At 32.0% G+C, this 22,560-nt stretch overlaps 1 protein-coding gene across 1 annotated transcript in view; it reads right to left on the bottom strand.

Moving 5' to 3' along the window:
* fng (Fringe glycosyltransferase) overlaps positions 1-22,560 on the bottom strand; it is a 114,407-nt gene that overhangs the window by 52,888 nt on the left and 38,959 nt on the right. The window contains exon 3 of the mRNA XM_075305015.1: positions 3,275-3,323. Within this exon, the coding sequence (XP_075161130.1) occupies positions 3,275-3,323 (49 nt within the window). The remainder of the gene's footprint in view (positions 1-3,274; positions 3,324-22,560) is intronic.

Below are 22,560 nucleotides of genomic sequence, written 5' to 3'. Positions count from 1 at the left end.
GCTTAACATGGAATCGGTCAGCACTCAGTGATATGAGAGAAGTTCACCAATGTGGTATCACAAAGGACTGAATAGTCTATGTGAGCCTGATACATCGGGCTGCCACCTAACCTAACCTAACCATATTTTGTTGTTGTTTTTGATTTCAGCTTAAAACCATGCATTGACTAAACTACAAGTGTAGCTTAACCAACAGAGGAAAATAATGTTTGTCAAATTTATTTGGACAAAGCCATATAGACTGCAAGATGGTTGAATGGACGCACGTTTCGGAATTGCCACATTCCTTATCAGCATCCTCTACTTGCAGCAAAACTATCAAGGTATGGTTCACATTTGGGTTTAGTGAACTGTGTGAATTTATTCTGATATTTGGTTGATAGTTTTGCTGCAACTAGAGGATGCTGATGAGAAATGTGGTAATTCCGAAATGTCCGTCCATCCAACCATCTTGCAGTCTATAGGGCTTTGTCCAAATAAATTTGACAAACATTATTTTCCTCTATTGGTTAAGCCACACTTGTAGTTTAGTCAATGCATGATTTTAAGCTGAAATCAAAAACAACAACAATGATTAAAGAACAAAACCAACAATAACAAAACAAAACGAATGAAATAATATTTTGACAAAATTTTCTATAGAAATAAAATGTTGTGAAAAATTTTTATAAAAATAAAATTTTTACAAAATATTCTATAGAAATAAAATTTTGAAAAAAATATTCTATCGTTGCTCATTACCGTGATCCATCCACGGTTGCCACAGTTGTTAGAATTCAACCAAAAATTGTAGTTTTGTTACTGTTTGGTAGAATTCTTGATGTTTTGACAGATTTTGCAAAATATCTTTACCCAACTAAGATTTCATCCAGATTTCTTCCAAAAAAAAATAATCTTGACAAAAGTTTCTATGGAAATAAAATTTTGAAAAAATGTCTATTTTGACAAAACTTTCTATAAAATTTTGACACAACTTTCTGTAAAATTTTGACAAAACTTTCTATACAATTTTGACAACATTTTTTATAGAAATAAAATTTTGACAAAAATTTTCTATAGAAATAAAATTTTGACAAAAATTTTCTATAGAAATAAAATTTTGGTAGATAATTTTTGGCTCGAGTGGCAACCATGAATATGAACCGATTTGGACCAATTTTTGTGTGATTGGGGATCGGCTATATAGGCCATATACTAACACCACGTTCCAAATTTCAACCGGATCGGATGAATTTTGATTCTCCAAGAGGTTCCGGAGTCAAATCTCGGGATCGATTTATATGTGGGCTTTATATAATTATGAACCGATGTGAGCCAATTTTTGCATGGTTGTTAGACACCATATACTAACACCACGTACCAAATTTCAGCCGGATCGGATGAAATTTGGTTCTCTTTGAGGCTTTGCAAGCCAAATCTGGGGATCGGTTGATATGGGGGCTATATATAATTATGGAGCGATATGGACCAATTCTGGCCTGATTGTTAGATACCATACACTAATACCACGTACCAAATTTCAACCGAATCGCATGAAATTTGCTTCTCTTAGAGGCTCCGCAAGCCAAATCTGGGGATCGGTTTATATGGGGGCTATATATAATTATGAGCCGATGTGGACCAATTTTTGCATGGTTGTTAGAGACCATATAGCAACACTATGTACCAAATTTCAGCCGGATCAGATGAAATATGCTTCTCTTAGAGGCTCCGCAAGCAAATATGGCGATCCGTTTATATGGGGGCTATACGTAAAAGTGATCCGATATGGCCCATTTGCAATACCATCTGATCTACATCAATAACAACTGCTTGTGCCAAGTTTCAAGACGATAGATTGTTTCGTTCGGAAGTTAGCGAGATTTCAACAGACGGATGGACGGACATGCTTAGATATACTCAGAATTTCACCACGACCCAGAATATATATACTTTATGGGGTCTGAGAGCAATATTTCCATGTGTTACAAACGGAATGACAAAGTTAATATACCCCCCATCCTATGGTGGATATCCAGTTATTTCGAAAGTGCTTAAGAAAAAAAATTGATACTAATTTTGGACAAATATTTGCCTATTTGGTCACCCCATACCCTTAGTTCTTTTTTAGGCCAAACTACGATATAAGAAACAAATCATATACGAAGAATTATTGTGAGAGAATTTAAATTTCCTTTAATCTCGTAAGGGTAAACAATGCAGCAGCAGCAATAATGATGACAGCATACCAACTAAATTCAATGCAAAATCATACTCCTTGCCTTAAAATATTTTTTTTTTTTATTTTATTTATTTTCCAATTTTTGTTCATTCAATTTTAATCGGGCAAACACTTAAGCCCAGACACACGCAATAATTTTCGTTTGAACTCTTGATTCCCCACTTTTTTTTTGTTTTTCTTGTTTCTTTACTTTCGGTTTATGATTTGTTGAAGGAGCTCCTTTTTGTTTTGTTTCGTTTTCGAGCAATATTCAAATTGGTTTTTAGTGTTTTTTAATATATACAAAAACAAAAAAACACAGACAAAACGATTGCTCAATCCCAGATTTAGCTGGAATTTCTTTGGATAAATTTACTTTTGGATTGGCAATTTTTTCTCTCTCCCATTTTTTTCTCTGCAGATTTTAAGCAATACTCACACATAGAAGTGCTACCTTGCATTTGGGACCATTGTTTAAACAGGATATTGAAATTTATTTTGATTTATGTTCAATTTTAAAAGCCTGTCCGAAGATGTTTCAAAACTTCTCCATTAACAGTTGAGAGACCAAGGCAAATAATGGATGTTTTCGTCAGTAGTCATAAATAGCCAAATTGAAGAGTTTAAAGTTTCAACCATATAGGATATTAACATATAATTTTTCACTGAGTCCAGTGAAGCTGTAGCACTGATATCGACTGATGAGTTGGAGGTTGGGTATATAATTCGAGGAGACTAAATTTAAGTTGATGAGAATCGTAACTTCTAGAACCTCAGAAATAACAAAAAAATGCTACACAGTGGGGTTTTTATATTAATTTTCAAAGATGCATTTTCAATTTTTTGAAAATGCATAATGTTGATATTTACAAAAATTTGAATTCTCATTCACTTTAAATTTTAGAAAAAGTCGAAAAATCTATTTTTCTAAATTTTGCCAATGTTAACTTTAGGCTTCATTCATACAAGCCCTATTATTTTCATATTCTAAAATAATACCAGATTACAAACGCAATTTGTTGTAATATTCTGGAATAGATTGTTTTCAAAGTTTCTACCATTTATTAAACTTACTTGTCTTTTGCTGATAGTAGGCATCATCAGTGTCTGTAAAGAACCATGTCTGAAAATATACAACAAATATATGCACATTTAAATTATACGAAGATAATAATTATAGAAATAGGGAGTTATTAATTAAAGTTCTGTGGATCCATACAACTTTCAATTTCCATATAATCCACAGGATTCAGGAACTAACCAGAGTATACAACCGAAAATTCGGCCAAGCTGAATCGGTCATACTTGGGTTGCGATAACAGTTACTGATGGCAATGTGTCTTAACCCTTGACAACTATTCTACATCTGAGAGACTAATGTCTTTTTTTGAAAAATTCAATTAAAATTGTGTAAAAATCATTTTCTCTCGATTTTATCGAATGAAACAATTTAAAATAGACATTTCAAGGGTATAACCACAGTTGCCACAATTGGTGGACTTCTAACAAAAATTGTAGATTTTTTACTGTTTGGTAGATTGTTGGAATTCTTGATATTTTGTAGATTTTGCACAATATTCCATTCCAACTAAGAAGTACTTCCCAAACTTTTATAAAAATAAAATTTTCTATAAACATAACATTTTGACTAAATTTTCCATAGAAATCAAGTTTTGAGAAAATTTTCTATAGAAATAAAGTTTCGACAAAATTTCCTATATAAATAAAATTTTGAGAAAATTTTCTATAGAAATAACGTTTTGAAAAAATTTCTATAGAAATAAAATTTTGAGAAAATTTTCTATAGAAATAAAGTTTTGAGAAAAAATTCTATAGAAATAAAATTTCTAAAACATTTTCTATAAAAACAAAATTTTGACAATATTTTCTATAGAAATAAAATTTTCTATAACATTTTTTATAGAAATAAAATTGTGACAAAATTTTCGATAGAAATACAATTTTTACAAAATTTTATATAGAAATATTTGTATACCCTCCACCATAGGATGGGGGTATATTAACTTTGTCATTCCGTATGTAACACATCGAAATATTGCTCTAAGACCCCATAAAGTATATACACAGTCTCACATAAGTTTACATACCCTTGAGGTTTTTACCTTACCTTAACTAAACATGTTTCTTGTTGTTGTTTATAATCCAGACTAAAAACATCTTCTTGAAAATGGACAAACACTTTGTTTTTCAAATTAATTTACAAAATCTAAAGCATATATATGCATATTTTATTATATTTTAATAATTAAAGAAAATACAATTTCTTAAACCGTATGTAAACTTGTGTAAGACTGTGTATATTCTGGGTCGTGGTGAAATTCTGAGTTGACCTGAGCATGTCCGTCCGTCCGTCTGTTGAAAATATTTTCTATAGAAATAACATTTTGACAATATTTTCTATAGATATAAAATTTTGATTAAATTTCCTATAGAAATAAAATGTTCACAACATTTTCTGTAGAAATAAAATTTGGACAAAATTTTCTGTAGAAATAAAATTTTGACAAAATTTTCTACAGAAATAAAATGTTGACAAAATTTTCTATAAAAATAAAATTTCGAGAAAATTTCTATAGAAATAAAATTTTGACAAAATTTTCTATATAAATAAAATCTTGACAAAATTTTCAATAGAAATACATTTTTGACAGCATTTTCTATAGAAATACAGTTTTTACAAAATTTTCTATAGAAATACAGTTTTTACAAAATTTTCTATAGAAACAAAATTTTGAAAAATTTGTCGCCACGTTGAACCCAGCAAACATTTCTAGCTCATATGAGATATCCCATATCCAATAAAAAGATCGTAGCCAAAAAAGTAGTGAAATTGTTCTTTTTGGATCCGGATGTCATGCAAAATTGTCGCAGAAGCGATGAATTTGACATGGGCTGGGCATATGACGCATGTTGACTATTATAACAATCGTTTCCTGAATTTATATCGCATTTTAAGGTGTGATCCGAATTCAGTGTTTTGGATGTGAATTAAAAAGTTTGTGATATTTTGCCAAATAAATAGTTTTTATAATTTTTAATGCATTCCAACGCTTTTAAAAATTCGCCATTTTTCTGGAATGTATTTAGCATTTTTTCACCGAAATTTTAATTATTTGCATCATTTTATTCTTACCCTGTTCTTAACATATGTCAAACAAAAAACAAGTAAGGAAAGTCTAAAGTCGGGAGGGGCCGACTATATTATACCCTGCACCACTTTGTAGACCTAAATTTTCTATACCATATTACCTCCGTCAAATGTGTTGGGGGCTATATATAAAGTTTGTGCCAAATACATAAATTTAAATATCACTCGATCTGGACAGAATTTGATAGACTTCTACAAAATCTATATACTCAAAATTTAAGTTGGCCAATGAACTAGGTTGGAACACAATGTTAGTAAAAAACAAGTAAGGAAAGTCTAAAGTCGGGCGGGGCCGACTATATTATACCCTGCACCACTTTGTAGATCTAAATTTTCGATACCATATCACATCCGTCAAATGTGTTGGGGGCTATATATAAAGGTTTGTCGCAAATACATACATTTAAGTATCACTCGATCTGGACAGAATTTGATAGACTTCTACAAAATTTATAGACTCAAAATTTAAGTCTGCTAATGCACTAGGATGGAACACAATGTTAGTAACAAACAAGTAAGGAAAGTCTAAAGTCGGGCGGGGCCGACTATATTATACCCTGCACCACTTTCTAGATCTAAATTTTCGATACCATATCACATCCGTCAAATGTATACTATATTATACCCTGCACCACTTTCTAGATCTAAATTTTCGATACCATATCACATCCGTCAAAATTTAAGTCGGCTAATGCACTGGGGTGGAACACAATGTTAGTAAAAAATATGGGAAACATTTAAATCTGAAGCAATTTTAAGGAAACTTCTCAAAAGTTTATTTATGGTTTATCGCTCGATATATATGTATTAGCAGTTTAGGAAAATTAGAGTCATTTATACAACTTTTGGACTAAGCAGTGGCGATTTTACAAGGAAAATGTTGGTATTTTGACCATTTTTGTCGAAATCAGAAAAACATATATATGGGAGCTATATCTAACTCTGATCCGATTTCAACCAAATTTGGCTGACATAGCAAAAATCCTAATTCTACTCCCTGTGCAAAATTTCAACTAAATCGGAGCAAAAAAATGGCCTCTGTGGTGATATGAGTGTAAATCGGGCGAAAGCTATATATGGGAGCTATATCTAAATCTGAACCGATTTCAACCAAATTTGGCACCCTTAGCTACAATGCTAATTCTACTCCCTGTGCAAAATTTCAATTAAATCGGAGCAAAAAATTGGCCACTGTGGTCATATGAGTGTAAATCGGATGAACGATATATATGGGAGCTATATCTAAATCTGAACCGATTTCAATAAAATTTGGCACGCATAGCTAAAATGCTAATTCTACTCCCCGTGCAAAATTTCAACTAAATCGGAGTTAAAAATTGGCCTCTGTGGGCAAATAAGTGTAAATCGGACGAAAGCTATATATGGGAGCTATTTCTAAATCTGAACCGATTTTGCTGATATTTTGCAAGTTTCGCGAGACTCATAAAATATTCGGATGTACTGAATTTGAAGAACATCGGTTGATAAACACGGCAATTATAACCAGATCGGGTATAAATATATATGGCAGCTATATCTAAATCTGAACCGATTTTTTCCAAAATCAATAGCGATTGTCTTTGTCCCAAAAAAACGACCCTATGCCAAATTTGAGGACGATCGGACTTAAACTGCGACCTGTACTTTGCGCACAAAAATACATGAACAGACAGACGGACGGACAGACAGACGGACATCGCTAAATCGACTCAGAATTTAATTCTAAGACGATGGGTCTCAGACTTTTCCTTCTTGGCGTTACATACAAATGCACAAACTTATTATACCCTGTACCACAGTAGTGGTGAAGGGTATAAAAAGTACAAATTACCCATTAAAAATATGAAAAAAGCGAGTTAAAGAACGTTTTTGGAAATTCTTTTAAAGTTGTGTCTTTAGAAGAACTTCCAAATGTTTGTGCTGGGTATATGGTAGGAATATTTTCCATAAAAGATATCTAGATATTTCAAAAATTGTTTTGGAAAAATATTTGGCACTCATTTTGATCAATTATTTGCCTGATTTACATTTTATTATTATTTTATTTTTTTTATTTTAATTCATTTTGTATTTAATGCCGAGTGTGATGCAAATATACCCGGATATAAAATATTTACTTAAACACAAAAAAAAAGAATCAGTTAATTAAATTGTTGGTTTTATTATTTTGATTGCAGTTGGTTTTGCAACCCTCAATTTTCAATCGCTAAGTGGTTCTTAATGAAAATTGCCACTTTATTGCTTCCAACAGCAATATACCACCAATATATGATATATGTAACTAAACTAATAAAAAAGAAATATATGGAGTAATATCATGATAAATATTTTGCTTTTTCGTTTTTATACAAACAGCAAAAGTTGTTTTAGTTTCAGGTTTCCTTTCATGAGATCAAGCACACACCTATGATTGAGAGCAATGCAATGCAATGCAATACCAAGACCAAGCAATTCAGCTTTTGTTTTGTCGAATTATTTCCAATCTCCAAACGTAATGGTATTTTTATCATTTATCTTCTGTACTATAACCAACCATAATGGCGACGAAGAAATATAAAATTGAAAAAAATATATATATATATATATAAGCCAATAAACTTGTTTATGATTAATTAACGTTTTTCCGTTCATTTCCAGTTACAAGTACTTACAATCTTGCATTTAATGTGCTGCAATTAAAATGACCCAGTTTATATGGCAAATATGATTTTTACAACTTAATACTAGATTTTTTTTTGTTAGTTTTGAAAATGCAACTCAAGCAGTCGGGAATAGTTGCTCTGACTTGGCTGGTAGTTGAGCAATTCAAAAGCTAGTCCCAACCCCGGTCACTGTTGGTGGCCGGCCGGCCATATGCTTTTGTTGTTTGGAAATGGACCTGCATTTGTGTTGAAGCCATTATAAATGAAAGTCATAGCAAAATGATGTCAGTTTTTGATTAAATGGTAGATAAATTCAATTGTTATAGATAAACTAGACTAGAATGGTTGCATACAATTTAGATTGGATTGAATTTAGATGTAATGCGATTTGAATATGAATAGCTATTGAATATGAAGGATTTAAACTTTTATTTGATATTTAATATTGTCATTATGATATTGGACTAACAAAATAATTGGGGTGTTTAATGGTAAGCATGTTCTAAAATGAAAAGCAATGAGAAAAAGTTAGGGATTGTGCAACGAACTAATAAAAAACTCGGGCTTTGCAAAATTTTCAATGGGTTTTCACGAAAAATCTATTACGAATGTTTACGGTTTCAAAACTGTTTTTCTGGACCATTTTTATACCCTCACCATAGGATGGGGGGTATATTAACTTTGTCATTCCGTTTGTAACACATCGAAATATTGCTCTAAGACCCCATAAAGTATATATATATTCTGGGTCGTGGTGAAATTCTGAGCCGACCTAAGCATGTCCGTCCGTCCGTCTGTTGAATTCACACTAACTTCCGAACGAAATAAGCTATCGACTTGAAACTTTGCACTAGTAGTTGTTATTGATGTAGGTCGGATGGTATTGCAAATGAGCCATATCGGTCCACTTTTACGTATAGCCCCCATATAAACCGATCCCCAGATTTGGCTTGCTGAGCCTCAAAGAGAAGCCAATTTCATCCGATCTTGCTGATAGTTGGTACATGGTGTTGGTATATGGTCTCTAACAACCATGCAAAAATGGATCCATATTGGTCCATAATTATATAGCCCCCATATAAACCGATCCCCAGATTTGGCTTGCGGAGCCTCAAAGAGAAGCAAAGAAGTTGAAATTTGGAACGTGGTGTTAGTATATGGCCGCTAACAACTATACCAAAATTGATCCATATCGGTCTATAGTTAGTTTAAAGGTTAAAGTGGCCGCCCGATTAACCCTTTCACTACCGATATCCACTTAGAAGGCCATTCGGAAAAACACCAAATTATATTTTCCCACTTAGTTTCGATTTATTTCTCGATGTTATTTTTAAGTAGAGGCTTTAATATAAATAAGCTATAAATATTTTCCATATTGGTTAGCACTAAAACACATTTTTTAAAAGTTATTTTACAATAAACGAAAAATACGAAGATTTGAGACAATTTTTCTACTATATGTTTCTAGTAAATGGACATTCATACAAAAACTATAGCTGATACTATTTCGGGTTCTTTTTTGTATTTTTTCTCAAACTTTGAAAGATATTAAGGCCAATTGGTCACAATTCAAGAATCAAGTTTTGAGAACAAGCTCATATAGCTCTTGAAGTAATTGAGGTAGGTTTTCAAAATGACAATTTTTGTTCTACATGCTGTTAGTACAAGTAGAAACAGAAGAAAAATTAAAGTTTTTAACATTAGGTTTATTTCGGTAGTGAAAGGGTTAAGTTTCAGACTCACCTAGACTATTTAGTCCATTGTAATATATAGCCGATCCACAATCACACAAAAATTGGTCCATCGGTTCATAATCATGGTTGCCACAAGAGCCAAAAATAATCTACCAAAAGTTTATTTCTATAGAAAATGTTGTCAAATTTTTATTTCTACAGAAAATGTTGTCAAAATTTTATTTCTATAGAAAATTTTGTTAAAATTTTATTTCTATAGAAAATTTTGTTAAAATTTTATTTCTATAGAAATTTTTTTTTAAATTCCATTTTTATAGAAAATTTTGTCAACATTTTATTTCTAAAATTTATTTCTATAGAAATTTTTGTAAAAATTTTATTTCCATAAAAAATTTTGTCAAAATTTTATTTCTATAGAACAATCCCCAATCACACAAAAATTGGTCCATATCGGTTCATAATCACACACACATTTGACCAAAAACAACAACGTGTTGATGATTCTGAGCGGTGTTTGCAGCTGTTAACTCGTAATACACCCGAGTTTTTCCGTCGATATGTGACAATGGATGAAACATGGCTCCATCACTACACTCCTGAGTCCAATCGACAATCGGCTGAGTGGATAGCGACCGGTGAACCGTCTCCGAAGCGTGGAAAGACTCAAAAGTCCGCTGGCAAAGTAATGGCCTCTGTTTTTGGGGATGCGCATGGAATAATTTTTATCGATTATCTTGAGAAGGGAAAAACCATCAACAGTGACTATTATATGGCGTTATTGGAGCGAACCTTCAAGGTCGAAATCGCGTCAAAGCGGCCCCATATGAAGAAGAAAAAAGTGTTGTTCCACCAAGACAACGCACCGTGCCACAAGTCATTGAGAACGATGGCAAAAATTCATGAATTGGGCTTCGAATTGCTTCCCCACCCACCGTATTCACCAGATCTGGCCCCCAGCGACTTTTTCTTGTTCTCAGACCTCAAAAGAATGCTCGCAGGGAAAAAATTTGGCTGCAATGAAGAGGTGATCGCCGAAACTGAGGCCTATTTTGAGACAAAACCGAAGGAGTACTACCAAAATGGTAACAAAAAATTGGAAGGTCGTTATAATCGTTGTATCGCTCTTGAAGGGAACTATGTTGAATAATAAAAACGAATTTTGACAAAAAATGTGTTTTTCTTTCAAGCCTACCTGTTATGCTTGAAGCAAAATATGTTTGGGGCATATAAGCGATTTTTTTGAGGGTGTACGGAGAGGGATAATGCAGCGTTGAACAATTTTTTGGTGCTTGGTCGAAACTGGGATCGAATCCACGAAGATGATTATTATTTTTCTGAAGTTGGGAATCCAAATTAAAAGTAGATGTTTGACGTTTATCATTTGGACCAGAAACCCCAGAAAGTTCGCCAGGCCGAATAAGGGATGATATATATTTTTGCTCTAAGGATAGGTGGACATGGTACTTTCTTTTTTTTTCTTACACGCAACAAAAATAATTCTTTCCTCCCAAACGAAATTTTAGACAGACAAAGTTCGTTTCTCATTTGCTTTTTGCTGTAAGGAAGTTTCGATTTTTTTTTGGTGATAAAAATTTAAAATTTTCGAAGAAATTCAAAAAAAAATCAAACAAAAGAAAAACGTTTTCGCTACACGTTTTCTTTCTTTGCCTGTACATACATTTCAATTTTAACCGATTTGGACAAAATATTTTAGACTCGGCTAATGTCCTGAGCGGAGTAAACAAATATGGGAAATATTGAGATCTAAAGCCATTGTTATTCAATTTCGCAAAAGTATCTTTACGATTTATCGATCGATAGATATACGAAAATTTTATTCATTTTTACAAGCTTTTGGTTTTACAAGGAAAATGGATATATGTGCTCAAATTGGAGGAACATATATGTGGGGACTTTGCCTAAATTTGAGCCAATTGTGACCAAATTTAACACACATTGCTAAATTGTTACCTGTACTCTGTGAAACAAGTAAGGAAAGTCTAATGTAGGGCAAGGCTGACTATATTATACCCTGCACCACTTGGTAGATCTAAATTTTCGATACCATATCACATCCGTCAAATGTGTTGGGTGATATATATATAAAATACATACATACATTTAAATATCACTCGATCTGGACAGAATTTGATAGACTTCTACAAAATCTACACTGTTAGAAAAATATGTTTTTCATATGTTTCGATATAAACAAAATGTGTTTCGGGCACAATTTCTAAACACAATATATTTAAGTGCAAACATGTAATATTCTCAAACTAACACTAAATGTTTGGAACACATATGTTAATATGTTAGAATATATTATGTTTGGGGCATGCATGTTTCATAAAAATTATATGTGTGAATGTAAACATATATAAATTTACAAATTTCGAGTAAACATATATATGTTGTGATATTTTATTCAGAGAGAGAGAGTATAGAGAAAGAAATAGAGATAAAAACCGGGAGGGTCGACGAAAGATATCAAATTAACACAGCGAGAGAATCAAAAGAGAGCAATTTCTGTGAAACCGCTTATATGTTGTTTCGGAAACTGCTTTATGATAAGGCTTAAGTCTAAATGTTATTTAATTTAAGCCTAATTATTATTTAATTTGTGTATATTCTAAAATTATTTATGTATGTTTATACTCGACCCCACGTTCATCCTTTGTTAGAGTTTTTGAATTCCTTCCAAAATTTCAAACTTTTATACCAAAACCAGTTTTTTATTACAAAATTGTTATTTTTGCAATAAAAAAATAATATCTTAGCCAAAAGCTCAGTCCATTTCGTTTATATCAAGCACTGTTTATGACTGTAAATCTTTAATAACCCACATTTCGAAGTTTCATTATAAAAATTTAATATAGTATAAATATAAATGTGTAAATTAAAAAAAAAAATGGTGTTTGGTCGGAGCAGGGATTGAACCCACGACCCTTTGCATGTACGGCAGACATGCTAACCACTGCTCCACGTTGCCAACACATGTATGTTTCTGTTAAATAATGTTATGTTTGCATGGGCTCGTGGGCGCTGCAAACTATGCTATATAAATGTAACTTATAACGATAATTGTCTACTGGTGACTATAACAGCTACGTAGCTCAGTGGTAGTGTGTTGGCTTACAAACTGTATGGTCCTCGGTTCGATTCTCCGTCCAGGCGAAAGGTAAAATTTAAAAAAATTATAAAATTGAATAATTTCTTCAACATTATTTGTATTACAGAAAAAGGTGCCAAGAACTAAAAAATTTCGTGGAAGTGAAAATTATGTTAGGGAATGAGCACAATCTTCTTTGGGGAAATTTCTGCCAAGCATATAATATTTTTGGGCTCAAAATGCTTCCAAACATATTATATGTTCACATAAAACAAACATATTAATGTTTCGGCAGTATCCAATAATATATGTGCTTCCTGCAAAATATGTTTGGAACATATGTTAGAGAGGCGATTTTTTTTGAGGGTGTATAGACTCAAAATTTAAGTCGGCTAATGCACTAGGGTGGAACACAATGTTAGAAAAAAATATGGGAAACATTTAAACCTGAAGCAATTTTAAGGAAACTTCGTAAAAGTTTATTTATGATCTATCGCTCGATATATATGTATTAGAAGTTTGGGAAAATTAGAGTCATTTTTACAACTTTTCGACTAAGCAGTGGCGATTTAACAAGAAAAATGTTGGTATTTTGACCATTTTTGTCGAAATCAGAAAAACATATATATGGGAGCTATATCTAAACCTGAACCGATTTCAACCAAATTTGGCACGCATAGCTACAATGCTAATTCTAATCCCTGTGCAAAATTTCAATTAAATCGGAGTAACAGATTGGCCACTGTGGTCATATGAGTGTAAAACGGGCGAACGATATATATGGGAGCTATATCTAAATCTGAACCGATTTCAACCAAATTTGGCACACTTGACTATAGTACTAATTGTTCTTCTTGCGCAAAATTTCAACCAAATTGGGGCAAAACTCTGGCTTCTGGGACCGTATTAGTCCATATCGGGCGAAATATATATATGGGAGCTATATCTAAATCTGAACCTAGCCAAATCTATTCTGAGCCAAAACAAATACTTGTGCCAAATTTGAAGTCGATTGGACAAAAACTGCGACCTAGACTTTGATTACAAAAATGTGTTCACGGACAGACGGACATGGCTATATCGACTCAGGAGCCCACCCTGAACATTTTTGCCAAAGACACCATGTGGGTATAAAAACAGAAAGAAAACTGGGTTACTTACAATTCCGGGATGCTAGTCATAGTTTGTTAAATTTATAGGTTAGGTTTGAAAATTGCATAGATTTGGGTACATTTTACCAATAACTTTTTAGGACTATAAGAAAAATTCTGCCATAACTGTTCTTATTAAAATGATCGACATTTCCACATTTCGTGAATTTTTAGGGAGTTTTTAGAATTTTTTGATTTTTTTTTACGAAATATTCTGCAATAAAATGTCGCGCTGCCTCCAAAGAAAAAGAACTTTCATCTCAAATGAATTTTTAGACAAACGAAATTTGCAAATTTTCTATAGAAAAAATATATTTCTGATTTTATTAAAAACGGTGCAATATTTGTTTCTAATCTTTTTCTAGAGACCAACAATTTTTTTTGTTTCGTTCGTAAGAAACGATAACTATTCTTTCAGTGTGCCGGATCGAACAGTCGAATAATTAAAGATCTATATTTTATTTTTGCTCTTTTTCCTAATGTTTGCTTAGAATATAAAACTTTTAGCAACCCTTTTGTCATACCTCTTAGATGAAAACAAAGAAACTAATCATAAATATCTTTGGAGTTGGCTTTTATTTCCTTTTTTGTTTTTTGTTTTTTACAAATGGTCACATTTTGTTGGCATTGTCATTGTCATGCATGTCAGGAACGTGCTCAGAAAACAATTTGATGTGAGTTTTGTCCAAGAGATACTGTCTAATAGTTTGGCTTTTGAAGCGGGTTATTTATTTACCAGCAAACAGTTTAAATATAAAATGGTAAACTTTGATGCAGGACTTGATTGGCAATTTTATTGTATGTAGCGGGGGTTTCCTCGTATTTTTTCCATTCCCGGGAAAGGGGGACTTTTATACCCTCCACCATAGGATGGGGGGTATATTAACTTTGTCATTCCGTTTGTAACACATCGAAATATTGCTCTAAGACCCCATGAAGTATATACGAGTATTCTAGGTCGAGATTAAATTCTGAGTCGATCTAAGCTTGTCCGTTCGTCCGTCCATTCGTCTCTTGAAATCAAGCTAACTTCCGAACGAAATAAGCTATCGACTTGAAACTTGGCACAAGTAGTTGTTATTGATGTAGGTCGGATGGTATTGCAAATTGCCCATATCGGTTCACTATTAGGTATAGCTCCCATATAGACGGACCCCCAGATTTGGAACCTCAAAGAGAAACAAATTTCATCCGATCCGGCTGAAATTTAGTACATGGTGTTGGTATATGGTCTCTAATAACCAAGCAAAAGTTGGTCCACATCGGTCCATAATTATATATAGCCCCCATATAAACGGACCCCAGATTTGGCTTGCGGAGCCTCTAAGAGAGGCAATTTCATCCGATCCTGTTGAAATGTGGTACGTGGTGTTAGTATATGGTCTCTAACAACCATGCCCGAATTGGTCGGTACATAATTATATATAGCCCCCATATAAACCGATCCCCAGATTTGACCTCCGGAGCCTCATGGAGGAGCAAACTTCATCTGATTCGGTTGAAATTTGGTACATTGCGCTAGTATATGGCCGAGAACAATCATGCCAAAATTGGTACGTATCGATCTATAGTTATATATAGCCCCAAGATAAACCGATCCCCAATCATAGAAAAATCACGATTGCCACTCGAGCCAAAAATAATGTACCAAAAATTTATTGCTATAGAAAATTTTGTCAAAATTTTATTTCTATAGAAAAATTTTTCAAAAATTTATTTCTATAGAAAATTTTGTTAAAATTATATTTCTAAAGAAAATTTTGTCAAAATTTTATTTCTATAGAAAATTTTGTCAGAATTTTATTTCTATAGAAAATTTAGTCAAAATTTTATTTCTATAGAAAATTTTGTCAGAATTTTATTTCTGTAGTAAATTTTGTCAAAATTTTATTTCTATAGAAAATTTTGTCAAAATTTTATTTCTATAGAAAATTTTGTCAAAATTTTATTTCTATAGAAAATTTTGTCAGAATTTTATTTCTGTAGAAAATTTTGTCAACATTTTATTTCTATAGAAAATTTTGTCAAAATTTTATTTTTATTTCTCAATATTTTGTCAGAATTTTATTTCTATAGAAAATTTTGTCAAAATATGATTTCTATAAAAAATTTTGTCAAAATTTTATTTCTATAGAAAAATTTGTCAAAATTTTATTTCTATAGAAAATTTTATCAGAATTTTATTTCTATAGAAAATTTTGCCAAAATTTTATTTCTATAGAAAATTTTGTCAGAATTTTATTTCTATAGAAAATTTTGTCAAAATTTTATTTCTATAGAAAATTTAGTCAAAATTTTATTTCTATAGAAAATTTTGTCAAGATTTTATTTTTATAGAAATTTTTCTCAAAATGTTATTTCTATAGAAAATTTTTCTCAAAATGATATTTCTATAGAAAATTTTGTCAAAATTTTATTTCTATAGAAAATTTAGTCAAAATTTTATTTCTATAGAAAATTTAGTCAAAATTTTATTTCTATAGAAAATTTTGTTAGAATTTTATTTCTATAGAAAATTTTGTCAAAATTTTATTTCTATAGAAAATTTTGTCAAAATTTTATTTCTATAGAAAATTTTGTCAAAATTTTATTTCTATAGAAAATTTTGTCAGAATTTTATTTCTATAGGAACATTTTTCGGAATATTATTTCTATAGAAAATTTTGTCAAAATTTTATTTGTACAGAAAATTTAGTCAAAATTTTATTTCTATAGAAAATTTTGTCAAAATTTTATTTCTATAGAAAATTTTGTCAGAATTTTATTTCTGTAGAAAATTTTGTCAACATTTTATTTTGTCAAAATTTTATTTCTATAGATAATTTTATCAGAATTTTATTTCTATAGAAAATTTTCTCAAAATTTTTTTTCTATAGAAAATTTTGTCAAAATTTTATTTCTATAGAAAATTTTGTCAAAATTTTATTTCTATAGAAAATTTTGTCAAATTTTATTTCTATAGATAATTTTATCAGAATTTTATTTCTATAGAAAATTTTCTCAAAATTTTATTTCTATAGAAAATTTTGTCAAAATGTTATTTCTATAGATCTATGGAAATGTTATTTCTATAGATAATTTTAATTTTATAAAAAAATTTTGTCAAAATTTTATTTCTATAGAAAATATTATCAAAATTTTATTTCCATAGAAAATTTTTGTCAGAATTTTATATCTCTAGAAAATATTGCCAAGATTTTATTTTTATAGAAATTTTTCTCAAAATTTTATTTCTATAGAAAATTTTTTCAGAATTTTATTTCTGTAGAAATATTTGTCAAAATGTTATTTCTATAGAAAATGTATGAAGCACCTTATAGTTGGGGAGGTATATTTTGCAAAATCTTCTATATCACCAAGAATTATATCAATCTACCAAATAGTAAAAAAATCTACAATTTTTGGTAGACTCGTATTCATAATTGTAAAGGGTGATTTGTTAAGAGCTTGATAACTTTTTTTAAAAAAAAAACGCATAAAATTTGCAAAATCTCATCGGTTCTTTATTTGAAACGTTAGATTGGTCCATGACATTTACTTTTTGAAGATAATTTCATTTAAATGTTGACCGCGGCTGCGTCTTAGGTGGTCCATTCGGAAAGTCCAATTTTGGGCAACTTTTTCGAGCATTTCGGCCGGAATAGCCCGAATTTCTTCGCAAATGTTGTCTTCCAAAGCTGGAATAGTTGCTGGCTTATTTCTGTAGACTTTAGACTTGACGTAGCCCCACAAAAAATAGTCTAAAGGCGTCAAATCGCATGATCTTGGTGGCCAACTTACCGGTCCATTTCTTGAGATGAATTGTTCTCCGAAGTTTTCCCTCAAAATGGCCATAGAATCGCGAGCTGTGTGGCATGTAGCGCCATCTTGTTGAAACCACATGTCAACCAAGTTCAGTTCTTCCATTTTTGGCAACAAAAAGTTTGTTAGCATCGAACGATAGCGATCGCCATTCACCGTAACGTTGCGTCCAACAGCATCTTTGAAAAAATACGGTCCAATGATTCCACCAGCGTACAAACCACACCAAACAGTGCATTTTTCGGGATGCATGGGCAGTTCTTGAACGGCTTCTGGTTGCTCTTCACTCCAAATGCGGCAATTTTGCTTATTTACGTAGCCATTCAACCAGAAATGGGCCTCATCGCTGAACAAAATTTGTCGATAAACACATTTCGAACCGAACACTGATTTTGGTAATAAAATTCAATGATTTGCAAGCGTTGCTCGTTAGTAAGTCTATTCATGATGAAATGTCAAAGCATACTGAGCATCTTTCTCTTTGACACCATGTCTGAAATCCCACGTGATCTGTCAAATACTAATGCATGAAAATCCTAACCTCAAAAGAATCACCCTTTATATAGACTCCATATAAAGCGACCCCCATTTTTCAATTTTGGCTCTATAATTACCGCACAAAATTTCATATCGGTTCTTAATTATTTCTTCCCTATATATACCGGTCAAGAACTGAATATATACGTATTTAATCGACCTTTCTTTTGTTTAATATATATCCCGCATGGACTAACTTACAATTTAGAAGATGATGTTAAGAAGTTTTAAGATGCCTTGCCATCGGCCGCAACCCAAGTAATTCAATTGTGGATGACCGTCTTTAGTAAAAGATTCTACGCAATCCATGGTGGAGGGTACATAAGATTCGGTCTGGCTGAACTTACGGCCGTATATACTTGTTTTTGTTTTTTTTTTTCAAATTTCCCCGGATCAGTTTTAAAGTATAGAATTTAAAATTTTGTAATTGTTTAATTGAATCTCTTTTGAAGGCTAAAAGTCTTTTTTATTTTTTTAGTTATTTGCATACCTAATAGACCTTATTTGATTATGGTTTTCAGCCAAAACAATTGTTTGTAGCAAAAAAATGGACATACATTTCCAACAGTCATCTTCAAACGAAAAAACTCATAAATCTTAAACGTGCTTCAGCATACCATCCATTCCATTCCATTTTATTGTTGTTTTTCTTAGTTCGTCATCCCGATTTGTTTTCTGTCTGGATAGATGTTAGAGATATGTGGCTGGCATTGCAGTTGGAAAACAAAACGTTTTTGATTTTATTTTCATATTGGATTGACCAGACACAAGAGCCAAAGGGACATTTCTTCACAATACAAATATTAGGTTTTTTGAGGGACCACTAACGCCCCAGAGGCTTTAGAGCAATTCTAGATGCTTAGGAGTATGTGAGCAAGCATACATTTATGAAATAACAAACAAAATAACGTGACAAAAATTCCCGAAAAAAATCCACATAAAAAATCTCGTTTTCGGGATGTTTAAAATGTTGGCTTGTTTTCGTATTTACTGTGAACGTGCCTCTGTGGTCAAAACAAATGGAAGTTTTTTTTCTGTCCCCAAATGCTTTGGCATCATGACCTGCTGTCTGTGTGTTACCCCAGACGATCGTAAAAGTGACTTTAAACTATCTCATATGGTCTGTAGGCTCAGGCAGGTGATGATTTTATGATTCTATAATGTGGGATGCCACTTAAGGTAATTATCACAGTTATAAAAGACATTACTTTAAATGTTTCATTAGCACTTGTATGAAGTTCAAAGGAACACCTATGGCTATCATTGGGTCATGCGCATAAATGCGCATAAATTTTTCATGAATATTATGAATTATTACTCGAACTATAAGCTAAAGTAAACGTTTCATAATGTAAATCCATCAACATTGAAAGATATTTTGTAAAAAACAAGTCCAAATAAAAACAAATTTCATATCTACCACCTTAGCATGGTGTGGGGGTATAAAACCCAGCAAAAAATGTACGAAAAATGTTCTTTTTAGATCCGGAAGTAGTGCAAAATTTGGCTCGGAAGCAACGAATTTTACAAAGGTTTGTCAAGAAGAAAAAGATTACTTCCACCCTTTCTTTAGATGTGATTATTTTTCAGTATTTCGGATTTCATTTTAATCAAGTAAGGAAAGTCTAAAGTCGGCCGGGCCTACTATTTTATACCTTGCACTATTTTGTGGATCCACATTTTCGATACCACATCAAATACGTCCAATGTGTTGGGTGCTATATTTGAAGGGTTTTGTTCCCCTATACACACATTGAAACCTGTCTCGATCTGGGCAAATTTTGTTAGACTTCTAAAAAACCCGTAGACTTAAAATTTAAGTCAGTTAATGCCCTGGGGTAGGACATAATGTCAGTAAAACAAGTAAGGAAAGTCTAAAGTCGGGCGGAGCCGACTATATTATACCCTGCACCACTTTGTAGATCTAAATTTTCGATACCATATCACATCCGTCAAATGTGTTGGGGGCTATATATAAAGGTTTGTCCCATATACATACATTTAAATATCACTCGCTCTAGAATTTGATAGACTTCTACAAAATCTATAGACTCGAAATTTAAGTCGGCTAACACTAGGGTGGAACACAATGTTACTAAAAAAATATGGGAAACACTTAAATCTGAAGCAATTTTAAGGAAACTTCGCAAAAGTTTATTTATGATTTATCGCTCGATATATATGTATTAGAAGTTTAGGAAAATTAGTCATTTTTACAACTTTTCGACTAAGCAGTGGCGATTTTACAAGGAAAATGTAGGTACCATTGACCATTTTTGTCGAAATCAGAAAAACATATATATGGGAGATATATCTAAATATAAACCGATTTCAACCAAATTTGGCACGCACAGCTACAATGCTAATTCTACTCCCTGTGCAAAATTTCGACTAAATCGGAGTTAAAAATTGGCCTCTGTGGTCATATGAGTGTAAATCGGGCGAAAGCTATATATGGGAGCTATATCTCAATCTGAACCGATTTCAATAAAATTTAGCACACTGTACTACACTACTAATTGTACTCCTAGTGCAAAATTTCAACCAAATTGGGTTAAAACTCTGGCTTCTGGGACCGTATTAGTCCATATCGGGCGAAGGATATATGTGGGAGCTACATCTAAATCTGAACCGATTTCAATACAATTTAGCACACTTGACTATAGTACTAATTGTTCTTCTTGTACAAAATTTTAAACAAATTAGGGTAAAACTCTGGCTTCTGGGGCCATATAAGTCCATATCGGGGGAAATATGGGAGCTATATCTAAATCTGAACCGATTTCTTCCAAAATCAATAGTGTTCTATTCTGAGCCAAAACACATACTTGTGCCAAATTTGAAGTCGATTGGACTAAAACTGCGAACTAGACTTTGATTACAAAAATGTGTTCACGGCAGACAGACATGGCTATATCGACTCAGGAGCCCACCCTGAGCATTTTTGCCAAAGACACCATTTGTCTATCTCGTCTCCTTCTGGGTGTTGCAAATATATGCACTAACTTATAATACCCTGTTCCACAGTGTGGCGCAGGGTATAAAAATAATATTTGTCTTTGGCCTTGAAGATACGCCGTGAAACGAACGATCACACCCTAAAAAAAAATCGCTTCTGTAACATATAACCCAAACACATTTTGCTTCAAGCATATATATTTTCAGCATTGGTCCAAACAAAATATTGTTTGTATTCTTCAAACATATTATGTTTCACCTAAGGGCACTGGTAGAAAAAAAAATTTAATGAAATTTTCTTTGTGTGGATATATTTTTAAGGCGCCAATTGGCTACTTCGATTATTTTACTTGCAGCATACTCTCTACACACAAAAAAAAAATTTCTGGTTCAATCACGAAATTAATTGATCCAATTAATTTTTTAATTGAAATGTCTTCAATCACAGAAATGATAGTATCAATTAAAAAATTAATTGAAGGTCAATTAAAAAATTAATTGATCCAATTAAAAAATTAATTGACACTATTATTTTTTGTGATTGATTTTTATTTCAATTAAAAAATTTGTTGAATCAATTAAATTTTTAATTGAATATTTTTTAAAACTCAATTAAAATTTTGATTGGAAAAATTCTCGTGAAATTTTTTTCTGTGTAGGTCTCTCTTTCTAAACACATATATGTTTATAGGCTATTTCTATATTAATATATGTTTGCATATGCATATATGTTAAGTTAGTTTATGAACATTATATGCTTGCACTTAAAAAAATTGTGTTAAAAAATTTGAGTTCCAAACATATAATTTTTACACCCAAACATATGAAAAACAGTCTTTCTTCGTCCGAGCAGACGAAGAAAGATAGTCACTGTAACTTTCTGTCCGTTGGTTTTACTCAAAATCTGGGAGCATAAATGCCTCTTTGTGACTCCAATAGCATATCCACTAACTCTTCTATATATTTTAAGTTTATTTCATTTCATTTTCTTGATGCCATGTAGCAAGTGAGAGATTTTCACTTTTGTCAAGTAGCAAAATTCCACCGGGAACCTCCTTCGTGGCATGAATCCTTGAACATCAATTCTAGAATAACTCTTCACAACTCAAGAACGGCAAGTATGTCAGGCAGCAGCACTCTTTAATGCAAAAAAGTGGAAATAAGTGAAGAACGACTAAGGCTATGGTCACACTAGGCAAATATTTGACCAAAATGAGTGTCTAACATTTTTCCAGAACCATTTTCCAAATATCTGAATACCGCTTTTGAAAAATAATCCTACGATGATGTTATATA

This window comes from Haematobia irritans, chromosome 4 (genome assembly GCF_050003625.1).
Source record: "Haematobia irritans isolate KBUSLIRL chromosome 4, ASM5000362v1, whole genome shotgun sequence".
In the NCBI taxonomy this organism is placed as follows: Eukaryota; Metazoa; Arthropoda; class Insecta; order Diptera; family Muscidae; genus Haematobia; species Haematobia irritans.
Note: the sequence above shows the minus strand (reverse complement) of the source record. Positions and strands in the feature narration are given on the sequence as shown.